The 24,984-nt window shown below is 50.6% G+C and overlaps 1 protein-coding gene across 1 annotated transcript in view; it reads right to left on the minus strand.

Moving 5' to 3' along the window:
* CFAP77 (cilia and flagella associated protein 77) overlaps nucleotides 1-24,984 on the minus strand; it is a 136,959-nt gene that overhangs the window by 45,152 nt on the left and 66,823 nt on the right. Inside the window, exons 3-4 of the mRNA XM_060153281.1 lie at nucleotides 12,182-12,281; nucleotides 11,440-11,668 (exon numbers count right to left, since the gene is read on the minus strand). Of these exons, the coding sequence (XP_060009264.1) occupies nucleotides 11,440-11,668; nucleotides 12,182-12,281 (329 nt within the window). The remainder of the gene's footprint in view (nucleotides 1-11,439; nucleotides 11,669-12,181; nucleotides 12,282-24,984) is intronic.

Below are 24,984 nucleotides of genomic sequence, written 5' to 3' on the forward strand. Positions count from 1 at the left end.
GTCATTGGTTACAGAAGCCCGGGAATAATGATAGCTGGAGCTCAGCGCCTGGTAATTCTGTGCTCAGACACTGGTGGTCTTCAGCCTTAGAATATTGGCCGTTCCCAACATCGGGGACGGATCGTGATCAAGCTGTCTATTCTTTCTTATGCAGTCAGTCAACAAGCATTTATCGAGCACCTCCTACATTCCAGGTACTGGAGACAGCAGTGAGCAAAACCAGGTGTGACCCACGGTCTCCCCGGGCCTCTGTCCCACCCTCGTCTGCCCACCGGGATATGTGGTGCTATTTACCCCTTTGTGGCCTGCTTTATTTTGTGTCTTACTTCCTCTCTGTATCTCAAACACCCAGCGTAATGCCCAGCACGGGTGGGCACTAAATGAACGCACAGCATAGGATGGAGGTAACGATGTGGCCTTTGAGATCAAACCCCAGCATACCCACCTTCTGGCCACGTGATCATGGGCAAGCATGTCTGGGCCTCGGTTTCCCCAGCTGTAAAATGGGGACAAGAGAGTCACTACCTGGGAATTCCCCGGAGGTCCAGTGGTTAGGACCTGGTGTGCTCATTGTCAGGGCCCGGGTTCGATCCCTGGTCGGGGAACTAAGATCCTGCAAGCTGCGCGGCGCATCCAAGGAAAGAAGAGAGTCGCTACCTAAAGTGTCGCTCCGAGGGTCACGTGAGAGGCTGTGTCTGGGCCCATAGGAGCTGGAGAAACAGACGCTGATATTACTGTTCATCAGAATTAGTGCAGGGCACCGGGGATTTCGGCTGGCTTTTTAGCTGACTGCTTCCATGTGGTTTCCAAAGGGGACAGGACCGAGTCAGGCCCTGAACTGGTCCTCAGCACGACACGCACGTCCTATGAATTCTTTGGCTTGCAGCTCCTGCAAGGACAGGAATGATGTGCTGGGCTCGAGGCCTGGCTCTTCACGCGGCCCCAGGGGTGCTGCTGGCTCCCCGCAGTGCCCGCTTCTCCATGCCCGCGTCACGGGGACACCGCGTCACGGGGACACCGCGTCACGGGGGACACCGCGTCACGGGGACACCGCGTCACGGGGGACACCGCGTCACGGGGACACCGCGTCACGGGGACACCGCGTCACGGGGGGGGCAGACCAGCTGCACCCCAGCAACCCCTCTAATTGTGTCGAGGCTGGAAGCTGCGGAAGTGAGGACAAGGGGCCCTCAGCCGGGCCGGGCGCCACGCCCCCTCCCCATGCGTCGCCCACAGACATAAGAGGGTGAGCCCAGCTCTGGAAAAATCAAAGGCGGGAGCCAGAGCCTGTGAGATGCAACCGGGGAGGCCCCGAGGGGGAGTGGCCCGGCCTCGTTAGCGCTGACCCTGGCACTGAGCCGCTCCTGATGGATGGGGTTCGGGCGGGACAGGCCCCGGGGGAGCGGCGGCCCTATCCATTATGGGCCCATCAGCTCCTCTCTGCTCCAAATGCCACGAGCCTCGGGCTGGGAATAAATCTCTGTCTGGGCCGCAGGAGAGCCGAGAAGGAAAAAGGCGAAGCATGAAAAATGCCTCCTTCCGGGGCTCTGGCAACAAAGCTGCCTTGCAGGAGTTTGGGGAGATGCGAGGGGGGGCAGCAGGCAGTCGGGCAGGGGCCCTGAGAGGCTGGGCTTCCAGGAAGGTAGGAGGGAGAGGGTAGGGCCCTCAGATCACCACCTTCCTCAGTTACACCTGCCCGCCTGGGCCCCTCTTAACAGAACTCCGTCCAGGTCAGGCCCATGGAAGGCTGGCTCTGAGGCGGAGGAACCCCTGTCCCCTGTCGGGTCCATTGTGGGGTGTCCCAGGCCCCAGCCAGGCTGTAATATGCCAGCCAACACCTCCACCTCCTGCAAGAATCTTTTCCTGTCCTGGAGTAAACACGCCTCCACTCGGCACCCGCTAAGGGACACGACCTCTCTCTCCGTGCCTCAGCTCCTAGTGGCTGAATGGAGGTGCCGGGCTTTGGCGAGGGTTAACTGAGTTATTCTGTGGAAAGCCGGCCCCCAGTGAGTGGCTGCTGTTCACAGATGCCATCCTGCTGTGAGGACTCCCCTCCGCTCCAGGCATCCTGCCTCTGCCTCCTGGAAGAGCGCAGGCTATGGATAGGGACACCGGCTCTGGAAGGAAACGTGGCTCAAATCCTGCTGCAGCCACTGACTGGCCGTGTGGTCTTGGACAAGCGAGTCTCTGAGCCTCAGTTTCTCCATCTATAAAACAGGGATAACCGTCCCTACTTGGCAAAATCGTGAGGATTTAATGAGATGATGCGTCTACTCAGCGTTACATCCATCGGCCGCTTAGTGAGGGCTCTGCAAACGTTAGCCACTGGGACTGCCCCCCAAACACACATACGCTGGTCCTTGTTTTGTTTTCTGAAGCCTCTGAGAGCAAAGCTCCTCCACTGTCCTCATAGCAGGGCCTCAGAGAGTTGAGAACCGTCTGCATCTTCTCTCATCCAGCAGGGAAAACCTCATGTCTTGCCACGTTCTTTGTACACGGTGATCTCCCTCCCCTTGTCCCACCCACCAACTTGATGTCTCCCCTCTGGACACTCTCCTGCTTATGGGCCTTCCCCTGAATCTATGATGACCCACATTTTTAAATGATGCTACAAGTGTGACCTGAGTGGCAGAATAGAATAGGTAGGTCACCTCCCTCATCTGGACTTGCTACCACCCTCTATTAATGTGGCCAGGGAACACTCTCAGTCTTTGAGGCAGCATCCCTGCAAGGCTGATTCATAACGTCGATCCTAGGGGAGCACAGGAGAGTCTGCTGAATGACACAGGAATCTCTGGCTTTCCCATCTCATCTCTGGGTGTCAGATCAACTTTCTCTTCCCTTTCAATAATGTCTCAAAGCCTTAAAAGGCCCTGGACCACATTTCTCCAACAAATATTTATTGAGTGCCTACTGTGTTCCAGGCTCTGATGATATAGCGGTGGACAAAACTGACAGTGTCCGTGCCCTCCAGGACCTGCATAGCCGGTGAAGCAGCAGAGAACTGTTAAACTACAGTTGCAGTCAGCGCTGGGGAGCAGATCGGTGGGGCTGGGCGTCTGGTTGCGTGGCAGGATGTACCTTGCAGGCCAGCACGCAGGCTCAGGGGTCTCACATGCTCCCCCTTGTGGGCAGCCCGGTTTCACTCAGCTGAGTTTCAGGCCAGCAATAAACCCGGAACTGGTCTCCCCATTCAGAAACTGTCTTGGATACCTGGGACAGGTGTCTGGGAAGGGGTTTATTGTTATTTTATAGGAGTTTGGGTGGGTGGCTTGGATTTTGGCCGTCGGCTCCAGGAGGAACAAAATAACCCAGAGTGATTGATGGGCCCTTTGTAAATTTGTAAAATAAATCAGCTTGGCAGAGAGATTCAGAAAGCCTGTCAGGCAGCAAACATTTTTTTAACGGCCTGTAAAATTCCCTCCATCCTTCACATTTGTCAGTGTCAGGCCGATGATGCATCTGATAGCTGGGCGAGCAGCAGTAGGGAGGGTGGGCTGGCAGCGTTCCCCAGCTTTCTTGTGTTTCTTATTTTCCCGTGGTCAGAACGCTTTCAGTACCAGGATTGGAGGGGGTCTGGACTAGGCTAATTGGTGGATGAGTTAAGTGTTCTACCCGAGTTGCTACTGGCTTCATATTCAGACTTCAACGTGGCCATTTGCTCATGCATTCATGCAGCGGATAGTTACTGAGGCCTCTTTCGGCAAAGGCACTATGGTTGGCACCAGGGATACTGGGGTTGAGCTGAAGCAGGCCTGGAGCATCCAGTGTAGTGAAAGTTCCGGAAGCCCCGTCAAAGAGCTTGTTTATCGGGAGGTAGGTGAAGGTGAAGGGAAGCGACATATCAAAAGGGAAGTTCAGGGCTTCCCTGGTGGCGCAGTGGTTGAGAGTCCGTCTGCTGATACAGGGGACACGGGTTCGTGCCCCGGTCCGGGGGGATCCCACGTGCCATGGAGCGCTGGGCTCGTGAGCCATGGCCGCTGAGCCTGCGCGTCGGAGCCTGTGCTCCGCAATGGGAGAGGCCACAACAGTGAGAGGCCCACGTACCGCAAAAGAAAAAAAAAAAGGGAAGTTAATTGGGCTCTTTTGATGCGTTCAGGTTAAGTTTAAAGCTTTAAGAAAAATCCAGACAGGATGGCCTTCACCATATATGTTCTGTCTCAGCCCCCATCTAGTGCAGGAATAATTTGGGTAGCATCTCTACCTGTGTCACCTCCATCCTTGTGTTTGTTAGGAAGGCAGCTCAGTGCCAAGGTCACCATCACAGGTGGTTGGGCCAGACTAATCCCCATCCCACTATAGAGCAGCCAGGGGCAAATGACTTCCCCTCTCTGACCCTCTGTCTCTTCTTCTGTAAGATGGGGATGTAAGCGTTGTACTCACTGAGCTGTTCAGTTATTTAAGGAGAGGATGTTTCTGAGGTGCTTGGCACAATGTCTGATGACACGTACTAATAACAATAATAATAGTTGCCGTTATTAGTTCAAAACGGGGTCTACCCATCTTCCATCTGGCCCATGTCAGATACTGACATGCAGGGAGCTGTTTGCTCATTGACTGAATGATGAATCCCCCTACTATCATCCTTGCCCTGCTTGTGGCCTGATGCTCCCAGGCAGCGTGGAGGTAGAGCCCTGGACACCCAGAATCTGCCAGGAGCGCCAGCTACTGCCCAGCTCCCCCGTCCCCCGCCGTCCCTGTCTCATCATCTTCGACAATGTTGGACCAATTAGGAGCAGTAACAATTAAGATGTGCCGAGGGCATGTGAACATTTGCAAACACTTATTTAAATGTATCAATAATTAAGCCCTTCTTTAGTAGTTACATTTCTGGCCCCCAGACATATCTGTTTACGGACCGGGGGTCACGGCACGCTTTGAGATCTGTGTTATGGTCTTACACGCTGGTAATGAGAACTTAAAATTCTTCCCTGACTTGGATTCTGAGATTTGACGGTGAAACGGCAGAGTGGGAATATGCCAGCTCTTTCCAGCTACCTGATCCTAGAGGTTCGGTCTTCAAAGCCGGCCAGCTAGCCAGGGTACGAATCCAGGCTCTGCCATCGTGTAGCCTCGGGGACACGCACCCTCCCTTTCCTGGCCTGCGAAGTGATTAGAATGGTACCTGCCTCATAGGATTCATTAGCAATTATATGTGCAAATGCCTGCCACGTGTACGTTCAATTCACAGCAGCTTCTGTTAGTGGTGGGCCCTACCATCCTCAGAGGACGTAAAAAGAGGCGGCAGGTAGCTGAAGGGTCAGGATGACCAGTCTACACCAGCAGCTGCAAACTCAGTGCCTACTGGGACCGGACGGGTCAAGAATATGAGAGAAGCCAGGCTGGGTGGAGACTGGGATAGACAGAAGGGCACGCGTGGAATCTGTCCAAAGCGGACCCTGCTCAGCCCCATCCCCTGGTGCCAGGTAGGAGTGCAGACCCAGGTTGCCTGGGCTTCTGACATTTTAAGAGAAGCAGGAAATCTGGGGTTTTATATGAGATCTCCTGATTTTTTTTTTTTTAATGTGGCAACTCATTCAAACTTTTGATTTTTTAAATTACTGCCTGGGCCAAACAAACATCTCTGTGGGTTGACTTGGCCTCAGCCCCTACTTGTGATCACATGTCTACACGGGCATCCTTTTCCAGATAATTGCTTAGGTGTCCACTTCCTTTTAGCCAGAGGCTCGTGGATCTAAATGTACCTTTCTGATTTAGTGATAATCTGTAACAAATTGGTGTGGGTTGGAAAGCAAATCAGCTAACTGGAAAGGAAGTAACTGAATAATCCCAAATTCAGGTTTTGACCCTACCTGGCATTGAGGGCTTGCGTGGGCAGGCGGATGGATGCGTGCACTGCCCCTCACATCTAGCTATTTTGTCCATCGTCAAATATATAAAGGGCAAGGGGATTTGATGGTGGGGGGCCGGGGGAAGAGCTGTAGCCAGAATGTTCTCTCATACAGCAGTTACAGCCCATCACTCAGCATCCCTAGCTTAGAGTAAGCTTCTTGTGTACTTAGTCTGAAGTGGAACTTTATTTTTTAACATATCTTCTGTAGTTGTGAGTAAATGGTAGTCATTTGTTTCTTGGCTTCTTTAGTTATTGGACCAAATCACCCCAACAAGTCCTCGGGTAGTCAGGTGTAATCGGGTTTGGTTTTTAACATGCTTTTAAAGTAAGGAAATAAATACAATCGAGGCTTGTAGAAGGTGATCATTAGAGAATGGGCCTTGGTCCCATAACTTTAAAGTAATAGCCCCATTATGGGGGGGGGGGCGATGATTTTTTAACTGTTCCTTGCATTGATGTTGTAAGGTAGAGGGGATTCGCGGGCAGGTTGGGCATTTCAGTAAAAGCTTTTCCAGCAGCCATTTAACCTCCATTTATGAAGAAATAAAGTGAAATTGATGCTGATTTGGGCCTGCTTTGGGGGATATTTTTGTTCCATAAAAGCCCTTTTGCTTGCAATTTGCTGAGCTGCCCTGTCACATCAGAAAGGGCTGCTGTTGATAAAGATAAAGCTTTATGGCCGCGATATTTGCTGCTAACAGCAACCTAATGCAGCATTTTCATTTTTGTGCAATTAATGTTAACGTCTGCTACGAAAATTGTCATTAAATACCATTTTAAAATCCATTCAATTTGCATATGCAAAGCCCATTTACCATCACAGAAGATATAGCTGGTACTTCATCACGTCCTTTCCCTGAAATTGCAGCCACCCGGTTTTATAGCAATTTAAGATTTTTTTTTTAGAGTTTTTTTTTTTTAAACTCCATGATCTGTATATTGACACATGCTCATTCACACCTCAAGAATTTTATTTTATTTTATTTTATTTTTTTTGCGGTACGCGGGTCTCTCACTGTTGTGGCCTCTCCCGTTGCGGAGCACAGGCTCTGGACGCGCAGGCTCAGCGGCCATGGCTCACGGGCCCAGCTGCTCCGCGGCATGTGGGATCTTCCCGGACCGCGGCACGAACCCGCATCCCCTGCATCGGCAGGCGGACTCTCAACCGCTGCGCCACCAGGGAAGCCCCTGGAATTTGAGTTTTTTTATTATATATTTTAAAATTATTTATTTATTTTTGGCTGTGTTGGGTCTTCGTTGCTGTGCAGGGGCTTTTCTCTAGTTGTGGAGAGCGGGGTCCACTCTTCATTGTGGTGCGCGGGCTTCACATTGCGGTGGCTTCTCTTGTTGCAGAGCACAGGCTCTAGGCACGCAGGCTTCAGTAATTGTGGCTCACGGGCTTAGTTGCTCCATGGCATGTGGGATCTTCCCAGACCAGGGATCGAACCCGTGTTCCCTGCATTGGCAGGCGGATTCTTAACCACTGCACCACAAGGGAAGCCCGCAATTTAAGATTTTATATTGAAAGCTAGATGATAATGGATGTCCTTTCTGAGCCCAGCTGACTTAAGATTTTCCATTGTATGTAGAATAATGCAGCCCCAGGACCAGAAACTCTGGGGGATCACGCTGTACCTCAAGCCCCAAGGAGCCGAGATATGGAAGAAAGAGCATGGGACAGGGAGTCCACCAGCCTAGCTTGAGATCTGGCTTTTGTCTGGTCACAACTTGCTGTGTGACCTTGTGAAAATCTCTTCGCCTCTCTGAGCTTCTATTTTCCTGTTTTAAAGAGGGGCTTCAAACCAAGTGATTCCTAATGTGCTATGTGTTCTAATATCTCATATTTTTAAACCTAAGTACACTAGATTAAGAATCCAGGCCAAGCTGTGCTGTGAAAAATTTGTGTGAACTTGTGGACGTCAATTAATCTCTCCATGACTCAGCTGGATAAGTAACCCTGCCTACTTCCCGCACAGGTTTTTTTTTTAATTAAAAAAAATCTTTTTAATTTTTTTTTTTTTTTTTTTCTGGTACGAGAGCCTCTCACTGTTGTGGCCTCTCCCGTTGCAGAGCACAGGCTCCAGACACGCAGGCTCAGCGACCATGGCTCACGGGCCCAGCTGCTCCGCGGCATGCGGTATCTTCCCGGACCGGGGCACGAACCCGTGTCCCCTGCATCGGCAGGCGGACTCTCAACCACCACGCCACCAGGGAAGCCCCTTTTTAATTTTTTTATTGAAGTATAGTTGATTTACAATGTTGTGTTAGTTTCTGGTTCATGGCAAAATGATTCAGTTGTACATATATACATATGTATATTCTTTTTCATATTCTTTTCCATTATGGTTTATTACAGGATATTGAATATAGTTCTCTGTATACAGTAGGACCTTGTTGTTTATCTATTTTATATATAGTAGCTTGTATCTGCTAATCCCAAACTCCTAATTTATCCCTCCTCTACCCCCTTTCCCCTTTGGTAACCATAAATTTGTTTTCTATGTCTGTGAGTCTGTTTCTGTCTTGTAAATAAGTTCATTTGTATCCTATTTTAGATTCCACATATAAGCGATGTCATGTGATATTTGTCTTTCTCTGTCTGACTTGCTTCACTCAGTATTATCCTCTCTAGGTTCATGCATGTCGCTGCATTTGCATTATTTCATTCTTTTTGATGGCTGAATAGTACTATATTCCTTTGTATACATATACATCTTTTTATTTTCTGAATTTCTTTCTTTTTTGTGAATTTTATTTTATTTATTTATACAGCACGTTCTTATTAGTTATCTATTTTATACATATTAGTGAATATATGTCGATCCCAATCTCCTAATTCACCCCACCCCACCAAGCACCGCTTTCCCCCCTTGGTGTCCATACATTTGTTCTCTAAATCTATGTCTCTATTTCTACCTTGCAAACCAGTTCATCTGTACCATATTTCTAGATTCCACATATATGCATTAATATACGATATTTGTTTTTCTCTTTCTGACTCACTTCACTCTGTATGACAGTCTCTAGATCCATCCACATCTCTACAAATGACCAAATTTCGTTCCTTTTTATGGCTGAGTAATATTCCATTGTATATATGTACCACATTTTCTTTATCCATTCGTCTGTCTATGGACAATTAGGTTGATTCCATGTCTTGGCTATTGTAGACAGTGCTGCTGTGAACATGGGGCTGCACGGGGTTTTAGTGACAATGAAATGAAATTGACGTAGAGACAGAACATACCCTGAGAATCCCAGAATGGCAATGACTGCCTTAATATCCTATTTACAGATGAGGAAACAGAAGCCCTGGAGGGAAAGAGAGTTGGGAACAAAGGTGGGACGAAAAGCCCGGGCGACTCCTCCTGGACACCATGCTGTCTTCAAGACACTGGTGACCAGTATGGACCAGTCTAGTGGTCACACAGCTGGGGCTCTGTCCCTCTGCACTCCAGGCAGTCCTGGAGAACCTTGCCTTGCCTCGAGGGATCGACTTGGGCATTATTTCAAAGGTGGGAGAAGGACAGTATACAGATGATTAGTTAATCTGGCCCAGAAGTGACTTTCCAATGTGTCTCTAGTGCCACCTTTCAGGTTTTGAGGGCTGATGAACAGCGATGAACAAACAGCCTTTCTGCTGAGAGAGATGTGCGTAGAGTTTGAGGCCAGGGAGGTGGGAAAGCTTACCAAAGAGAGGAAGCTGAGCTGAGCTTTGATGAGCAAGTAGATTCTACCAGGTAGGACGCTGAGAAAGGCAGGGGGAAAAGCATACAAAGGTATGGTGGGAAACACTGAGGGAAACACCGTGGCAGTTCCTCAAAGAAATAAACATAGAATTCCCACCCAATCCAGCCATTACCCTTGTGGGTATATACCCAAAAGAATTGAAAGCAGGGACTCAGGCAGATAGCGTACGCCCATGTTCATAGCAGCGTTATTCACAATAGCCAAAAAGTGGAAATAATCCAAGTGTCCATCAAGGGATGAGTGGATAAACAAAATGTGATATATACACACCATGGACTGTTATTCAGCCTTAAAAAGGAAGGGAATTCTGATCCATACTGTCAGGACAACATGGATGTACCTTGAGCACCTTATGCTAAGTGAAATAAGCCAGATATAAAAGGACAAATACTATATAATTCCACTTATATGAGGTCCCTAGAGTAGTCGAATTAATACAGAAAGAAAGTGGAGGGTGGTTACCAAGAGCTGAGGGGGTGCGAAAGAGAGGGTTACTGTTTAATGGGTACACGGTTTCAGTTTAGGATGAAGAAAAAGTTCTAGTGATGGATGGTGGTGAAGGTCGTGCAGCAATCTGGATGTACTTAATGCCCTTGAACTGTACACCTAAAAATGGTAAATCTTATGTATATTTAACCACAGTAAAAGATGATTAGAAAAAATAAAATAAGAAATAAAGGAAGCCTCACCTCCCCCCCAAAAGTTGAGTAGCACAGCCAAAGGAAGGCACCGGTCCCGGAACAGTGGGTTGTGATGGGAAAGGACTGGAGATAGACTGTCAATGGCCTTGCATGTGGGCAGAGCAGGGCAGTGCCACACAGATGGACACCAAGATACAGGCTTAGTCTCAGGTGTCACAGATGGGACTTGGGGCAGCTGGAGGCCCCAGGCCGTTCACTGCTGGCTGACAGCACTGCTATTTATCTGTACAATGTAATGTACAAATATCAGTGATTTTTGTAATGCTTGTGTTGTGACGTAATATGGGTTGGGAAGCCCTGTTGTACTGGACATTTGCTGTTTTTGCCTGCTATCGTGTTCTGTTCTTCTCCTTCTGGATCAGAACCTCTATTTCTGCATCTTTTCCACCATCAGCCCCCGTACATCGTGGGGACTGATTCCAACCACGCCCCCTCCAAGGAGGGGCAAGGGATCAGCCCTGGCCAATCAGAGCACCAGAATCCCCCGGCCTCAGTAATTGGTGCAGAGGCAAAAGTGTGACCCAGGTCTGGCCAATCAGTGTAGGTCACAATTTCTACTCACTCCTTTGGTTGGTTCAGGGATAAGCACGCTACTGAAGTTGGACCAAAGAATCTTAATCTCAAGGCTTTTGTAGTTCCTACACCACTCCCACTGGGGTCGCTAAAAGTGTAGGATGTAAGAATGGAACTGATTCTGGCCATTTTGCCACACGAGGGAGAAGCCTGTCGGAGAACGGAGCCCAAACTGGGAAGCACAGCCAGGTCATGGAGAGACATACCCAACGCTGGTGACATTGCCTGATTGCCTAGATCCAGCTATGCCTGAAGCGCTACCTTTTCAATCATGTGAGCCAATAAATTCCCCTTAAAAAAAATCAAAGTCGTTTGAGTTGAGACTTGATTACATGCAACCACATTCTACTTTTATAGAATGTCATGCATTCCAGAGTTGGGACATGGGTCACACGTCTGCCTCTGAACCAATCACTTTGGCCGTGGTTTGTGAGATATGCTGATTGGCCAGGCCTGGATCACTCGCCCCTCCCTGGAGTCCAGAGTCATGCTCCCACATTGTTCCCTAATTCAGTCACCACTGAGCAGCCCCCTCACCATCACGGGTGCCAACCATCTTACCGTGCCCGGATCCCGAACGTCATATTCGGAGGGAGAGAGGGCGGTTCCTTCTTGAGGCGCCGGTCATCCTGGTCACTGATGCGGATGTCATTGAGCTGACGGTAATGGAAATTCTCCCGGGCAGTTACCAGGCCAGCTTTTACTGCCCCACGGTTCATGGCGATATAATTCCGGTTCAGCTCATGGGGGCAGGTAGGCTGCTGTTTAAATACATTCCAGTGTCCAATGGCTGAGGGCAGGGAGAGACAGAGCCATGGCATGGAGATCAGTCTGGGAAGTAAAGGAATCCGTGGCCTCTGACAGAGAAGAAATTGGGGCACGAATACCTTCTCATTAACCTGCAGCCTGTTGGGTGACAGCCCTGCTTGGCCCCCTGAAAGGGTGGGGTCAGGATTCCCAGAGATTCTAGACGACGCCTGAGCCTCCTTCATGGAGCTGGGTTTGCCTGGCCTTGACCTCGTTTGGGAGATCAGAGGGCTGGTCACGAGCCTGTCTATGCTTGCAGCTCAAAAGGTGCAGAGCACAGTCTTGCCTGGGGACAAGGTTCCACACTGTCTGGGGCCCTTGCTATTTCCCTGACACCTTAGACCTGGACCCTTCGTGGTCCTGTCCTTCTCGGCTAAGCAAACTGTGGTTTCCACCAGAATCGTGCTGCAGGGCAGGCCCCTTGGCTCTTTTCCTGGAGGAAGTAGCCTAGGTAGAGAGTTCAAGTCCCCTTGGGCTCCAGAGGAAGCTTGCTCACCTTCAGGGACCCCTCCATCCTGCCCCCGGATGTAGAGTCCGTAATTAAAATTAATTCCAGGCAGACTGCAGCTTCTTTCCCGGGGCTTCCCAAGTTCAGCCTGTTGGGGGAAGGACAGAGAGCCAAGGTGAGCAGTGGAACCTCAGACCAACAGTATTACACTAAATTCAGTGACAGGGAGTCATCGGGTGCTGCTTTACCCCAGGCCCTGTGGGCGACCTCGGGGCTACTAGGGTGTGGAACGCGAGCCCTCCCTGAGATGAGCACTAACTGTTGTTGGGCGTTGAGACACCTTGGGGAAGCCTGCCTGCTGTGCTACTGCTCAGGGGCGGGTGAGGAGAGCAGAGTCAGGAGGACCCTCATGGCGGGGGGCGGTCGGGACCGAGGCCTTGAGGGAGGATGTGCATTTGTGCAGCAGGAGAGAGGGGCGGCACGGTCCCCGCAATAAGCAGCCGTATTTGGGGTCCAGCCCAGATCTGGCAACCTAGAGCTGGAAATGATGTATCTTGCAGATGGACGGAAAGACCTGGTTCACGGAGACTCACCTGGGGCCACCCTTGAGGGAGGGGGCATCTTTCCTCCCTAACCCTTCATTCCTACTGGGGATGGCTCAAATCATCGTCACTGGAGCTGCCTCCTTGGATGTCACCTGAGGGTGTGGGGATACGGTGGCAAGGCCCACTGTCACCCTCCTGGCGGCTGGACCGCCATTCTCACTCTTTGGGTCTCTGGTCAACTCCTTAACCCTCCAGAAGGGGTTTGTAGGGATGAAATTGCTCTATGATCAACCACATCATTTGCCCCATTGTACAGGTGGGGAAGCTGAGACCCAGAGTGGCGGGGTCACGATCCACGGCTCCTAAAGGCTGGGGCTGGATGTCAAATGCAGTTGTGTTGGCTTCGGGGTGAAGCTCTTAAGCATGATGCTGCACTGCCTCTCTTTAGACGAGCAGCTCCCTGAGCTCAGAGGTCCTGTCCTGTGCGGTGCTTAGATCGTTGCTCTTCATCAACGGACACCCGCTGAGGTCTGTGCTCCAGACACAACACTGGGTTCTTCATATGCCTCTCCTCCTTAGTCCTCACAGCTGCCCTGTGAGGCAGCCCATCACTGCCCCCATGTCTCAGATGGGGAAGCTGAGGCACAGAGAGGTCAAGACAGGTTGCACGAGGCCACATGGGACGAGAAGTGGCAGAGCGGAGATTTGAACCCAGGCTGTGTCTCCAGCCCACATTCAAATCCGCCTGCTAACGAGATACCAGCCAGGTGTGTGACGCTCCCGCTGCCATCAGCCCCTGGGACCATGGACCTTACTGAGCTGGCTGGGTGCGGCTGCTCCTCCCACCCCCATGGGCCCCAGGCAGTGGGCTCCCAGTTGCAGGGTGTTACATCTCCCAGGACATTCCTGGCTCTGGCCTCACCAAAGCCTGTCCGGAGAGTCTGGTGGCTCTGGGCTCACCCTTTCTCCTTTTCCCATCAATCTCTCTCCCCTTTTCTCTGGCTCCCGGAGACCTGGGCGTTTAGAGTTGGATGATGCGGGACCACCCATAATGGCTCATCACTGTCTTGGGGGAAACCCCTCCCTTGGGCTGGCAGTCTGGGCCCCCCATCCTCCAACCCCATCCACCTCTGCAGCTTTGCCTTCCTGGGTACCCCACGTGGTCCTGAGATTCAGGCATAATAGACCACTCCCCACCCCTGAAGAGTCTGCCGGAGTCCCGGCCTCTTTTGCTCCTGGCCTGCCCCTCCCTTTCTGGTTCTTATTCTTCAAGCTGTCTGGACCCCTGGGGCTCACTGTGGCCTCTCCCTCATCTGGGTCTGGTAACACTTACTATCCATTCTATTCATTTGGGGCTTAGAACTGAAATGATCTTCTCAGTTTCTAGGAATGCACATGCCGGGCCAGCCTGCCTGGAATATAATATCCTACACAGCCTTCTAATGGCTTCTATTGACTTCTTTTTCCTGGTGGCACATAACAGGTGTTCTATAAATGCCTGAGATTAAAAACCACTTCCTTTGGGAAGCCCTCCCGGGTTGCCCTCAGTACAGGCAAACTTCCTTGTCTATGGCACCGTAGGGCCCTGAGCTCCACCTTTAGGGCACTTTCAAAATTACGCAGTAGAACCTGCTTCAGCATGGACTGGCCGTTACAAAATGGTGCTCAGTGAAGAAGCCAGTCACAAAGGACCACATATTGTATGATTTCATTTACAAGAAATGTTCCGAATGGCAAATCCATAGAAACAGAAAGTGGATTAGTGGTTGCCCATGGCTGAGATGGAGAGGGGAATGGAATGACTGAGGCGTGATGGTTGAGGGGTATAAGGCTTCTTTGGGGGTAACGAAAATGTTCTAAAATTGCCTGTGGTGCTGGTTGCACAATCCTGTGTGTATGCTGAAAGCCATTGGATCCTATACTTTAAATGGGTGAATTGTATAGTATGTGAATTATATCTCAGTAAAGCCATTAAAGATTACAAAGTAGTGTAATTAAGTCATTAATTGTGTGATGATCAGTTTAATGTCTGTATCCCTCGGTAGACTGTCTGCTAAGTCTTTCTTTCCTTCTTCCTTCCTTCCATCCTTCCTTTCCTTCCTTCCTTCCTCTCTTTCTTTCTTTCTTTCTTTCTCCCTTCCTTCCTTCCTTTTTCCCTTCCTTCCTTTTAAGGTTAATTATTTTTAAAATAGACTTTAGGGCTTCCCTGGTGGCGCAGTGGTTGAGAGTCTGCCTGCCGACGCAGGGGACGCGGGTTCGAGCCCTGGTCTGGGAGGATTCTGCATGCCACGGAGCAACTGGGCCCGTGAGCCACAACTACTGAGCCTGCGTGTCTGGAGCCTGTGCTCCGCAACAAGAGAGGCCACGACAGTGAGAGGCCCGCGCACCGCAATGAGGAGTGGCCCCCGCTCGCCACAACTAGAGAAAGCCCTCGCACAGAAACGAAGACCCAACACAGCCAAGAATATAACTAAATATATAAATAAAATAGACTTTATTTTTAGAGCAATGTAAAGTTCACTGCAAAATTGAGCAGAAGGTACAGAGATTCCCCACATGCCACATAGTTTTTATTCTCACCCCTCTTTTTCAAAGAGATCAGCAGAGAACAGATGCTAGTGAAGAGGGGCTGAATGAGTGAATGAATGAATGAACTGCCTCCTTGGAGACTCTGGCAGCTCTTTCCTACACATTGCCTCATCCTTTTTCTCCCTCTTCCTTCTCATCCCAAATCCCAGGCCTTCACCTCCCTCGAGAGCTGAGAGTTCTGAGGTTCAGGTGGGGGCCCTGGCTGGGTGGTTTCTTTGCATTTCCTTCCGTGTGATTCACTCTGAGCTGCAGACAAAGCCCTGGCTCCTCATTTGTTTATGAAAATGATCTGGCCTCTCCGGTGAGGTGACGGCAAGGGAAGTTAATTAAAATGTGACTTCTCTGGGAGAGGCCCCGCCTCCCTCTGGCAGGTGCAGGTGGGCAGAAGTCCAGCTCCAGAGGAACGACAGACTCAGCGGCTGCCACTGGGTGGGGCCTGGCGGTGAAGGAGGCACGGAAGCAGGCGGGTGCCTCAACCTCCACGCTTTTTAGTGAGGGTTGCCTAGGAAGCAACGACGGCCAGAAATACTGAAGCCTTGGGCTGCAAAGGTCATCCCAATGGGAAAGTCGCTCATTCGTTCGCTGCACAAATATTTATTTTGTATCTCCTCTGCACCAAGCCCTGTGCCAGGAGTTCTAAGGTGAACAAAGTAGACACATACTGCCCCCTGCCCTTATGAAATTCCTTATCTTGCTAAAAGGACAAACTGAACAAGTAATGACAACCAAGGCCACCAGAGGGTTTGATAGGGGAGCACAGATTGCCTCTAGCTCTAAAAATGTGTGAGTCTATAGAATGAGAGAAGGTATTTGCAATACATATATCTGACAAAGGGCTGTTATTCATCATATATAAAGAGCTGCTACAAATCAATAAGAAAAAGGCAGACGATCCTATAGAAAGACGAGCAAAAGACTTGAATAGGCGCTTTATTAAGGGGATGTCCAAGTGGCCAGGACCCATACGTCAAGGTGCTCAACCTCTGAGAAGTACAAAATAAAAAACTCGATGATATTGGTAAAGACATGAACCGGAACACTCATGCTCTTGGTGGGAATGTAAATTGGTACAACCACTGCGGAAAACTGTTTGGCAGTATCTATGAAAGCTAAACATATGCTTACTGATAACCCAAAAATTCCCTCCTGGACACCCAGCAGAAATGAGTGCCCAAGTCCACCCAAAGAGATGTCTGAGAATGCTCGTAGCAGCTCAGTTTGTGATAGCCAAGCACCGGAAGCTACCCAAATGGCCATCCCATGTGGATTAAAAAAAAAAAGGTGACATATTCATTCAATAGAACACTCTATAGGGGTGGTTCTCAACTGGGGGCAATTGTGCCCCCCCCCGCCCCCACCGAGGACATTTGCCCGTGTCTGGAGACGTTTTTGGTTGTCACAGCTAGGAGGCAGTGCTACCCTCCCTCCAGTGGGTGGAGGCCAGGGATGCTGCGAAACATCCCACAATGCACAAGACAGGCCCCACTGCCAACAACAAAGAGTCATCTGGCCCCAAATGCCAATAGGTTAGGAACTGCTCAATGGCACCGGGAACGAGAGGACAGCTCTACACAACCACCTGGGTGGTTCTCACACAAATGTGGGACAGAAGGAGCTGGACACACAAGGCAGGCACTGCTCCATGCCAGTGAAGTTCAAACACAGCATGACTAATGTCTGGTTTCGGAAGTCGGGAGGGTGGGTACCATGGGGGTGGGGACGGTGGCTGCAAGCAGCACAAGGAGTCTTCGGGGGCACTGGTCCTGTTTCCCGACCTGATGTGGGTGCCCCTCACACCCCGCAGTCCTGGCCCCCCCCCCCGCCCTCCCTCAGAGCGCATCCGTCTGCAAGGCGGCCACGTGTCGCAAGAGCGGTGGGGTCCTGACATTACCGTCATGCTTGAAATTCCACCCTTGGTAGTTTGATCCTTTAGGTTCGGGCCGTATGTCTCAGAGTCCCTGCGTTAACATGTGAACGCCCTAGAGGAGCAGTGTATTCACCCATTACCAGCTCAGCTGTCCAACGAGATAAGCCGACTGACCCCGCCCTGGTGCCACCACCACCGACCACGGCAACACCATAATCATGGCGACCGTGGGCCAGGCTCCACAGGGGCGCTTCACTGCCCCCCAGGGTACCACTAACGCGTAAAGCAGCCCTGGAAACCACACGGGTTTTTGGGTGGGGAAGGGAGGTCCAGACAGCTGTAGGGGCTTGTTTGCCCAAAGCCTCCCAGCTAATGAGTGGCCAAGGGTGGACTTGAACCCACATCTGACTCCACGCAGTTTTCGCTGCCTCTTGGCGCTTAGCCGCAACTGCCCGGGACTCTCCATTGTTTTGTCCTGTGCGCGGACTTTAGCTCTGCAGACTGGATTTTGCTCACGCAGAACAGGTGCATCTGACTTGTTCGCACGGTGCCCTCCACACCCACGGAGGACGTAAGTAGCCTTCTGCCCAGGAGAGCCCCAGCGACAGGAGGCCGTTTGATGTACAGACTGTGCGTTATGGGAAGAGCTGTCATTTCAGTGACCTGGACACGGGACAGCTGAGTCATGCCTGGGTCAGGGCTGGAAAGGAGAAAAGATCCAGATCTTGGATTGGCATTTTGGGGAGAGAGCCAACCTGAAGAAGATCCCAGGGGGACAGCCAGTGAGAACAGGAGTGCTGAGGGTTCTCCCAGGGGCTCCCTGGAAGCAGCAGAGAGGATCCAGCCAGAGATGGGAGGGCCCGGCACCGACCCTGGGCTTCCCTCCCCAGCTTGTCCAGAGGGGCTTTCCAGAAGCCTACAGAGAATAGCTGCCTGACAGAGGAAACTACACGTCTCTGGGCAACTCAGGGACCAGCTAAGGACTGATAAACAGGTGCTCAGAGGAGCTTCTGACCCTGAACTTCTAGATGCAAGCAAACTGGCTGTGAAACTGATGAGATGTGGCCACAAATCTCAGCTTTGATTGGCCACCTGAGTCCCACGGGTAGCCTGCCCCTCCAGCCCACAGTAGGATGAGAGATGGCTCTCAGCTGGAATGTCCAAAGTTCCTGGGGCAGATGGCACAGTTGTGGGGTCATGTGAAGGCTGAGAGCACCCTCCCTGCCCAGGGATCCCTGGGAACCACCTTGTTCTCTTTACTACAGAAGTAAAGAAAGAAACGAGGAAGAGAGTGAACATTAATTGGGCACCTCCTACGTGCAAGGCTGCTACGCCCCGTGACCTCATTTAGCAAACACTTTTATTGAGCACTTACTATGTCCTGAGAGCTTTTCTTGCTTCACCCCGAACTCTGCCAACCTCACTGGGAGGTTGTTCTCCCATTTGACGGTTGGGAAAACTGAAACTTAAAGAGGTTCACACTTGCCCAAAGGCACCCAGGTAGTAAATGGAAGAGCTGGCGTTAAACCCAGCCCTCTGACCTCATAGCTCTGTGCTCACCTACAGTGGCCCCTCACAACAACACTATAACGGAGGCCACGCGGTCACCACGAGACAGAGGGGGAAATTGAGTCTCAGAAAGGGATGGGATGGTGGATCCCTTTCAGCCCCCAAATGCAAGCCCTCCCTGTTTCTTATGGCTGAATTCTAAGACACCTCGTGCACATCCTCAAGGTCTTTTCAGAGGCATACCTGAGCTTTGCACAAAGGGGAATTGTGAGATATTGGAAGCTATTCAAATCTGGCCTACTAGCTGGAGTCCCTTGTTGTTGAGGTGTTAGAATCAAGAGGCCAATGCAGGAGAAAAACCCCAGCTCTGAGTCTGGCCACCCCGCCCTTCTCAGCTGCTTTCAGATTGTGCCTTTTTCTGAGTTTCCTCTGTCACAAAGTGGCTTGGCTAGCATACAGCTCTGGGTGACAGCTGTCCCCATCAGCAGACAGCTTCATTAAACCTCATTAAGATGTCATCCCTCGCTGCCTTATTTCCCGTCTCTCAGCTCTAATTAAAACCATCTCGCTCCCTGTCCCAGGGGGTCCTGGGATTCTCTGGGCTCCTTCTGCACGGCAGCTCCCTCCGCTACCCAACACCGAGGAACAAGCCTTGGAAACCTGCAGTGGGAACTGGGTTGGGCAGGCAGCCCCTGGCCCGGAAGTCCTCTTGGAGCAGCCCGTCACCAGCATCAGGACCGCTGGGGCTTTCCAGAGGCAAGTACCAGTGGCGTTTCCCACTAAAGTCACCTGAGACCCAGGAAGGAGGACCCCTATCCCCAGAGCCGCGCCAGAGCCCATTTTCCTGGGACAACTTCAGAACAAGGGACCCAACCTTGCAACTCCGATCTAATGATTTCCCACCTCATATACTTTTAAAAAGTCTTAACCTGCCCCCATTTCCCACCAAAGAGGTGAAAATGGGTGAAATTAACTGGCTTGGTTTCTTGGACGGTCTGAACTGGATCTCACTCTGGACAAACGAGCTGGTGGTCATTTCCAAGATGGGTTTTAGATCTGTCTGGGAGCGTGATGCCTGGGCTCTAGACCAATCTTAGGTGTTCATGTATGAGGACTAAGCCCCATGAAGGAAGCACTCCTACCTCCTGGCAGCCACAGAAGAGTGTAGCTCACTTAACCCTCTCGTCCAGAGTCTAAACTAAATGTATGTTTGCTCGACAGTTGAGAAGCCTCCGCTCACTTCCCCACATCCTATTAAAGCGTAGTTCCATGAAATCCCACAGTTATTGCCTGGTGGTTATTAAATAAATATCTGTATACGGCTCTGCCCACGCACGCACATGCACACATGTCCCATCTCGCTCATGGAGGGGGAGTTCATTATTATAAAACAACTTAAGACCCTCGAATGAAAAGCACAATATAAATGCAAATTGTGATCACGATTAGCATAGAGGATATTTATTTATTTCCATAATGAGAACGTCAGATAAACAATCATGTGAAATAAGGTGCATTATGCATCAAAGGACTCCGGCGTTGTCTCAGAAGCCAGATTCTTTGAACGATGTGCATTGTGTGAGTGGCAGTTGAACATCGCATAATGATACTGAAAAGCCATACACCAGAAGACCACATCCATATATGATCAAAGGCATATAAAATAACGTTAAGTGAGAAAAAAATCAGCAGGATTCAAAAATTTACATACACTATTGTTACAACCATGTAGAAAAAATTCATTGAAAAAATACTGGAAAGAAACATAACAACGTAAGTGACTGTGTGAGGATGTGTCCTTGGAGGTGCAGCCTTTGGGCAGGGGCAGGGTGTGGGGGTGGCGCGGGTGATGGGTACTGAGATTTTACTTTTCTAATTAAAAAAGTCAAAAGGCAGAGTTAAAGCCAAAGTTTCTATTTCCTATACTCCTGCCAAGGGCCAAAGTTAAGGTTCTTCTTCTACGTCATCAAGTTTATAATGGGGGCTGAGCTGGCTGCCGCTGGATCAGGGGAGGAAAGGGAGGGGAGGGGAGAGCCGCAGGTCCAGCAGGAGGATACCAGAAACTAGCCTGTTAATGTCTCAGGGCTGAGACCTCGCTCTGCCACTTCCTGTGTGACCTTGGGCAAGTCACTTGAATCGTCTGGTCCCCTTTCCTCACCTGTAAATCCTCCCCAGGCCAAGGATTGGAGCCCAGTATCCAGTGGCCTCCGTTACTGCTGTCACTGTCGGTATTACTAGACCAGCTCACCAGCTCAGGACAAGGGGAGCCCCAGGCAGTGCAGACTCTTCTCCGGGCCCCACTGCGCCTGCCCGGCACACCACTAGGCCGGCCCCTGCCTGGTCCCCACGACCCAGGGCTGCCTGTGTTTTGCCACCTGCCTGGCTTTTCCGTCCTCCCCGGGGCAGCCCTGGCTCCCTCGGTGCTGCCAGAACCGTTACTGCAGCTGATGTATGGCCCTTGCCGAGTGAGGCAGTCACGGTGACAGGGCCCCCGGCGTTCTCTCCCCTCCCCCTCGACAGCTTGAAACCCGCTCCTTCATTTGCATTTACATGATCTCGCTGTGCAGCTTATGAGATCGAGAGATTTATTTGCTACTTAGCTTGATGTTTGATTACACTCCGAGAAGGCAGCGGGCAGCAAAGTGCGCGGATGCCTCGCTCTGAGCCCGCGGCCTCAGGGGGCCAGTAACTCAACCGCAGGTTTAGGTGAATGAGGGGAAACGCACAGCCTTTCGAAAAAGGCAAACATGAGAGGTTGGAAGGAACAAACACCATGATCTGGATTTTTTTTTCTTTTAAAAAAGCAGTGGGGGCTTCCCTGGTGGCGCAGTGGTTGGGAGTCCACCTGCCGATGCAGGGGACGCGGGTTCGTGACCCGGTCCGGGAAGATCCCACATGCCGCGGAGCGGCTGGGCCCGTGAGCCATGGCCGCTGAGCCTGCGCGTCTGGAGCCTGTGCTCCACAACGGGAGAGGCCACAACAGTGAGAGGCTCGCGTACCGCAAAAAAAAAGAAAGCAATGAAAAGTGGCTAGGGCTCACCTGATTATGAACAGACCCAAGCCACTCTCAAGAGGTAGCTCACTGTCCTGGGAAAGGAACTCCCAGAAACTTCCTCCTGGGTAACAGCAGAAGCCCCTAAAAGAGATGGTACCTCCGCTGTTGGGAGGTGATGAGGATGGACTCCTTCTTACAAGTATGGCTCTCGAATTGGGACGTCAGGATCCACATGGGCTCTGTCAATTACACCTGCGTGATCTTGAAACAGTCACTCAACCTATCTGGGCCCCAAGTTCCTGATCTGTAAAACGGGGGAAACAGCACAACATCTTAGGTCTGTGGCTGAGATGAGTAAACAAGATGATCTCGGCACCAGAGTGGATCCGGAGAGGATGCCCAGTAAATGGAGCTGTTATGGGCAAGACTGGCCATTTTCTGAACACACAAGGGATAAAGCTAAACGCCCTGATGGAGAGAAATCACCGGGGTAATGCTTTGCTCAGTGTCACTCGCCTGTTTCGTGCGTTACCCACTGTGTGGGGTTTAATCCCAGCCCCCAGCCCCCAGCTCTGGGAACGCACAGCTGGGGCGTGCTTAAAGAAGGTAGACTCAGTTTCCTAACAGTCTGAGCCGGGCATAATTAGCAGCTTTATTGGCTAATTGCAGATTGGCTGCTGCCTGCCTACGGTTCATCCCACTCCAGCTCCAAACAGAAATCATTTGGCAACTTACCGGGACTTTACAGTTTGATGTGTACAAACACAAGTTTGGGGCCAAATGCCCAGGTTGGAATTCTGGCTTCTCAACTCTGTGTGACCTTGAACAAGCTGCTGAACCTCTGATCCCCAGTTTCCTCACCTATAAAATAGGTAGAATGGGGGTACCCAGCTCGGAGGGTTGTTGGAGCATTTCGTGATGCAGGGGGAGTTCTCAGCAGAGGGCCTGGGAAGTTCTCAATGAGAAACAGTCATACTAGCCAGTGGATGTCATTAGCCTGTCCACTGGGGGGAACTATCAGCGACTCTGTCTCCATTTGTGTGAACAGAGAACTAGCTATAAAATTGATGGCTCCTCGAAAACTTAAACATCAAATTACTGTGTGACCCAGAAATTCTGCTCCTAGATATAAACCCAAAGGAACTGAAAACTGGTGTTCAAACTAATATGTGTACATGCATGTTTACAGCAGCATTTTTCACAAGGGCCAAAAGGTGGAAACCACCCAGATGTCCAGCAGCTGGTTAATGGAAAAAATGTGGTCTATCCATATACGGTAGAATATTAGTCAGCCATAAAAAGCAATGAAGTCCTCACACATGCATGAACCTTGAAAACATACGCTAAGGGAGAGAAGCCAGATGACAGAGGCCACATAATGTGTGATTCCACTTACATGAAATGTCCAGAATAGTTAAATCCACAGAGACAGAAAGCAGATAGTGATTGCCAAGGAATGGGGGGAGGGGAGAATGGCAGCGACTGCTTAGTGGCTGCGAGATTTCCTTCTGGGGTGATGAGCATGTCTTGGAATTAAATAGGGTGAGTGCACAGCATTGTAAAGGTGCTAAATGCCACCGAAACATACATTGAAAAAATGGTTAACAGTTGAGGGCTTCCCTGGTGGCGCAGTGGTTGAGAGTCCGCCTGCTGATGCAGGGGACGCGGGTTCGTGCCCCGGTCTGGGAAGATCCCACATGCGGCGGAGCGGCTGGGCCCATGAGCCATGGCCGCTGAGCCTGCGTGTCCGGAGCCTGTGCTCCGCAACGGGAGAGGCCACAACGGTGAGAGGCCCGCGTACCGCAAAAAAAAAAAAGTTTAATAGTTAATTTTATGTAAATTTTGCCTCAATAAAAAGAAAAATGAGTACGTCCACAGGAGAGGTATGCCATGCCTCCCATCCGAGCAGTTTAGGAAACTCCTCTCTCTCTCTTCGGGATGGGAGAGGAAAGGAATGCAAATGAAGTGGCTGCTGTCTCGCTGTGGGACAACGTGGTTGGAAGACGTTGCTCAGCTTCAAGGAGATGAGACCCGGTGGAGGTGGATTGCGGGGCTGCGGGACCATTTCCCGCCCCGATCGTGTTGCTCTGATGGTCCGTATGGCAGAAGCTGGTGCAGGTGTCTTTTAGAGGCGTCTTAGAGCTTCACGAATATCTGTTTGAAACCCGAGGACCAGTGAAACCGGATGGACTCCGTTTCCCATTCTGTCCCTCCTTTGTGTGGTGTGGCCTCACTTCTGGAAGGCTGCTGTTGGGGGAAGGGGGAGAAGAAGCCCTGGCCTGTGGGTCCAGAGACCTGGATGCTCATGGCCGGTTTCTCCTCTCCTCCCTAGGCCCTGCGTTTCCTGTCCCCGGGACAATGGAGGAGATCAGAGTGGAGCTCAGAGAACCTCAGGTGGATGCAAAGGACAGCCTCCCGGAACACAAAGCCCGCATCCTGAGTCGGCCAGACGGCCGCTGGGAGACACCCTTTATTTATGGGGGTCTCCGTGTCAGACTTCTTTGGAAGAAAGCGTTCTTCGATTTTAAGAAAACTATGAAATCACTCAAGTAGGCCGTCTCAGAGGTCCTCTCCGCTTCCACCCGGTGTAGACAGATGGGAACAGAATCCAGGCTCTGATCCTTCCTCACCTCTCTGAGTCTCAGTTCCTCTTCATTCGTGAAATGGCGATAACCAACCCCACCCCAGGGTGTAATGACAAGATTTAGAAGAGATGACCGAGGTGAGGTGTCGGGCACGCCGCAGGTGCCCACCAGCTGGGAAGGGCTCCTCCTTTGCCCTCCTTCTCCCGTGTGGCACCAACAAGGGAAGGGGTACGTTTCCAGACCGTGGAGAAGGAATAGAATAAGAGGTCCCCTCTACAGAGGTAGGGCTGATGGCATAAGAAATAAATGGCGTATTCATTTAGTCATTTGGTCAGTTCAGCTACCAAGGCTCAAAGCCAGTGGGCCATAGAGGAATCAGATTTAAGAAAGAGGCTCCCTACCAAAAAGAAAAAAAAAAAAAAAAAGAAAGAAAGAAAGAAAAAGAAAGAGAAAAATCAGAGAATGATCTATGTACATTTCAAAACTTAAAACAGAAATCAAAGGAAAATGGAACTGTTTTAAGTTTTGACAGCTGCAGGGTTCATTCTGTTTGGTTACTCTATTTATGTTTTCATTTTCTTTATAGATTCATTGAAAATCGCATCATGTAATAGGGAAGAAAAATGTTCAGTGTTTTTTCACCCCGATAAACCCTTGTTCCTTCCCGAGAACAGATGAAAACGCCAGCTCTAGTGACTTTTGTTTTGATGTATATTTCATAATATCTCATTGATTGTAAGTTTTATTTCCATGTCAATAAA

Source organism: Lagenorhynchus albirostris, chromosome 7 (assembly GCF_949774975.1).
Source record: "Lagenorhynchus albirostris chromosome 7, mLagAlb1.1, whole genome shotgun sequence".
Taxonomy (NCBI): Eukaryota; Metazoa; Chordata; class Mammalia; order Artiodactyla; family Delphinidae; genus Lagenorhynchus; species Lagenorhynchus albirostris.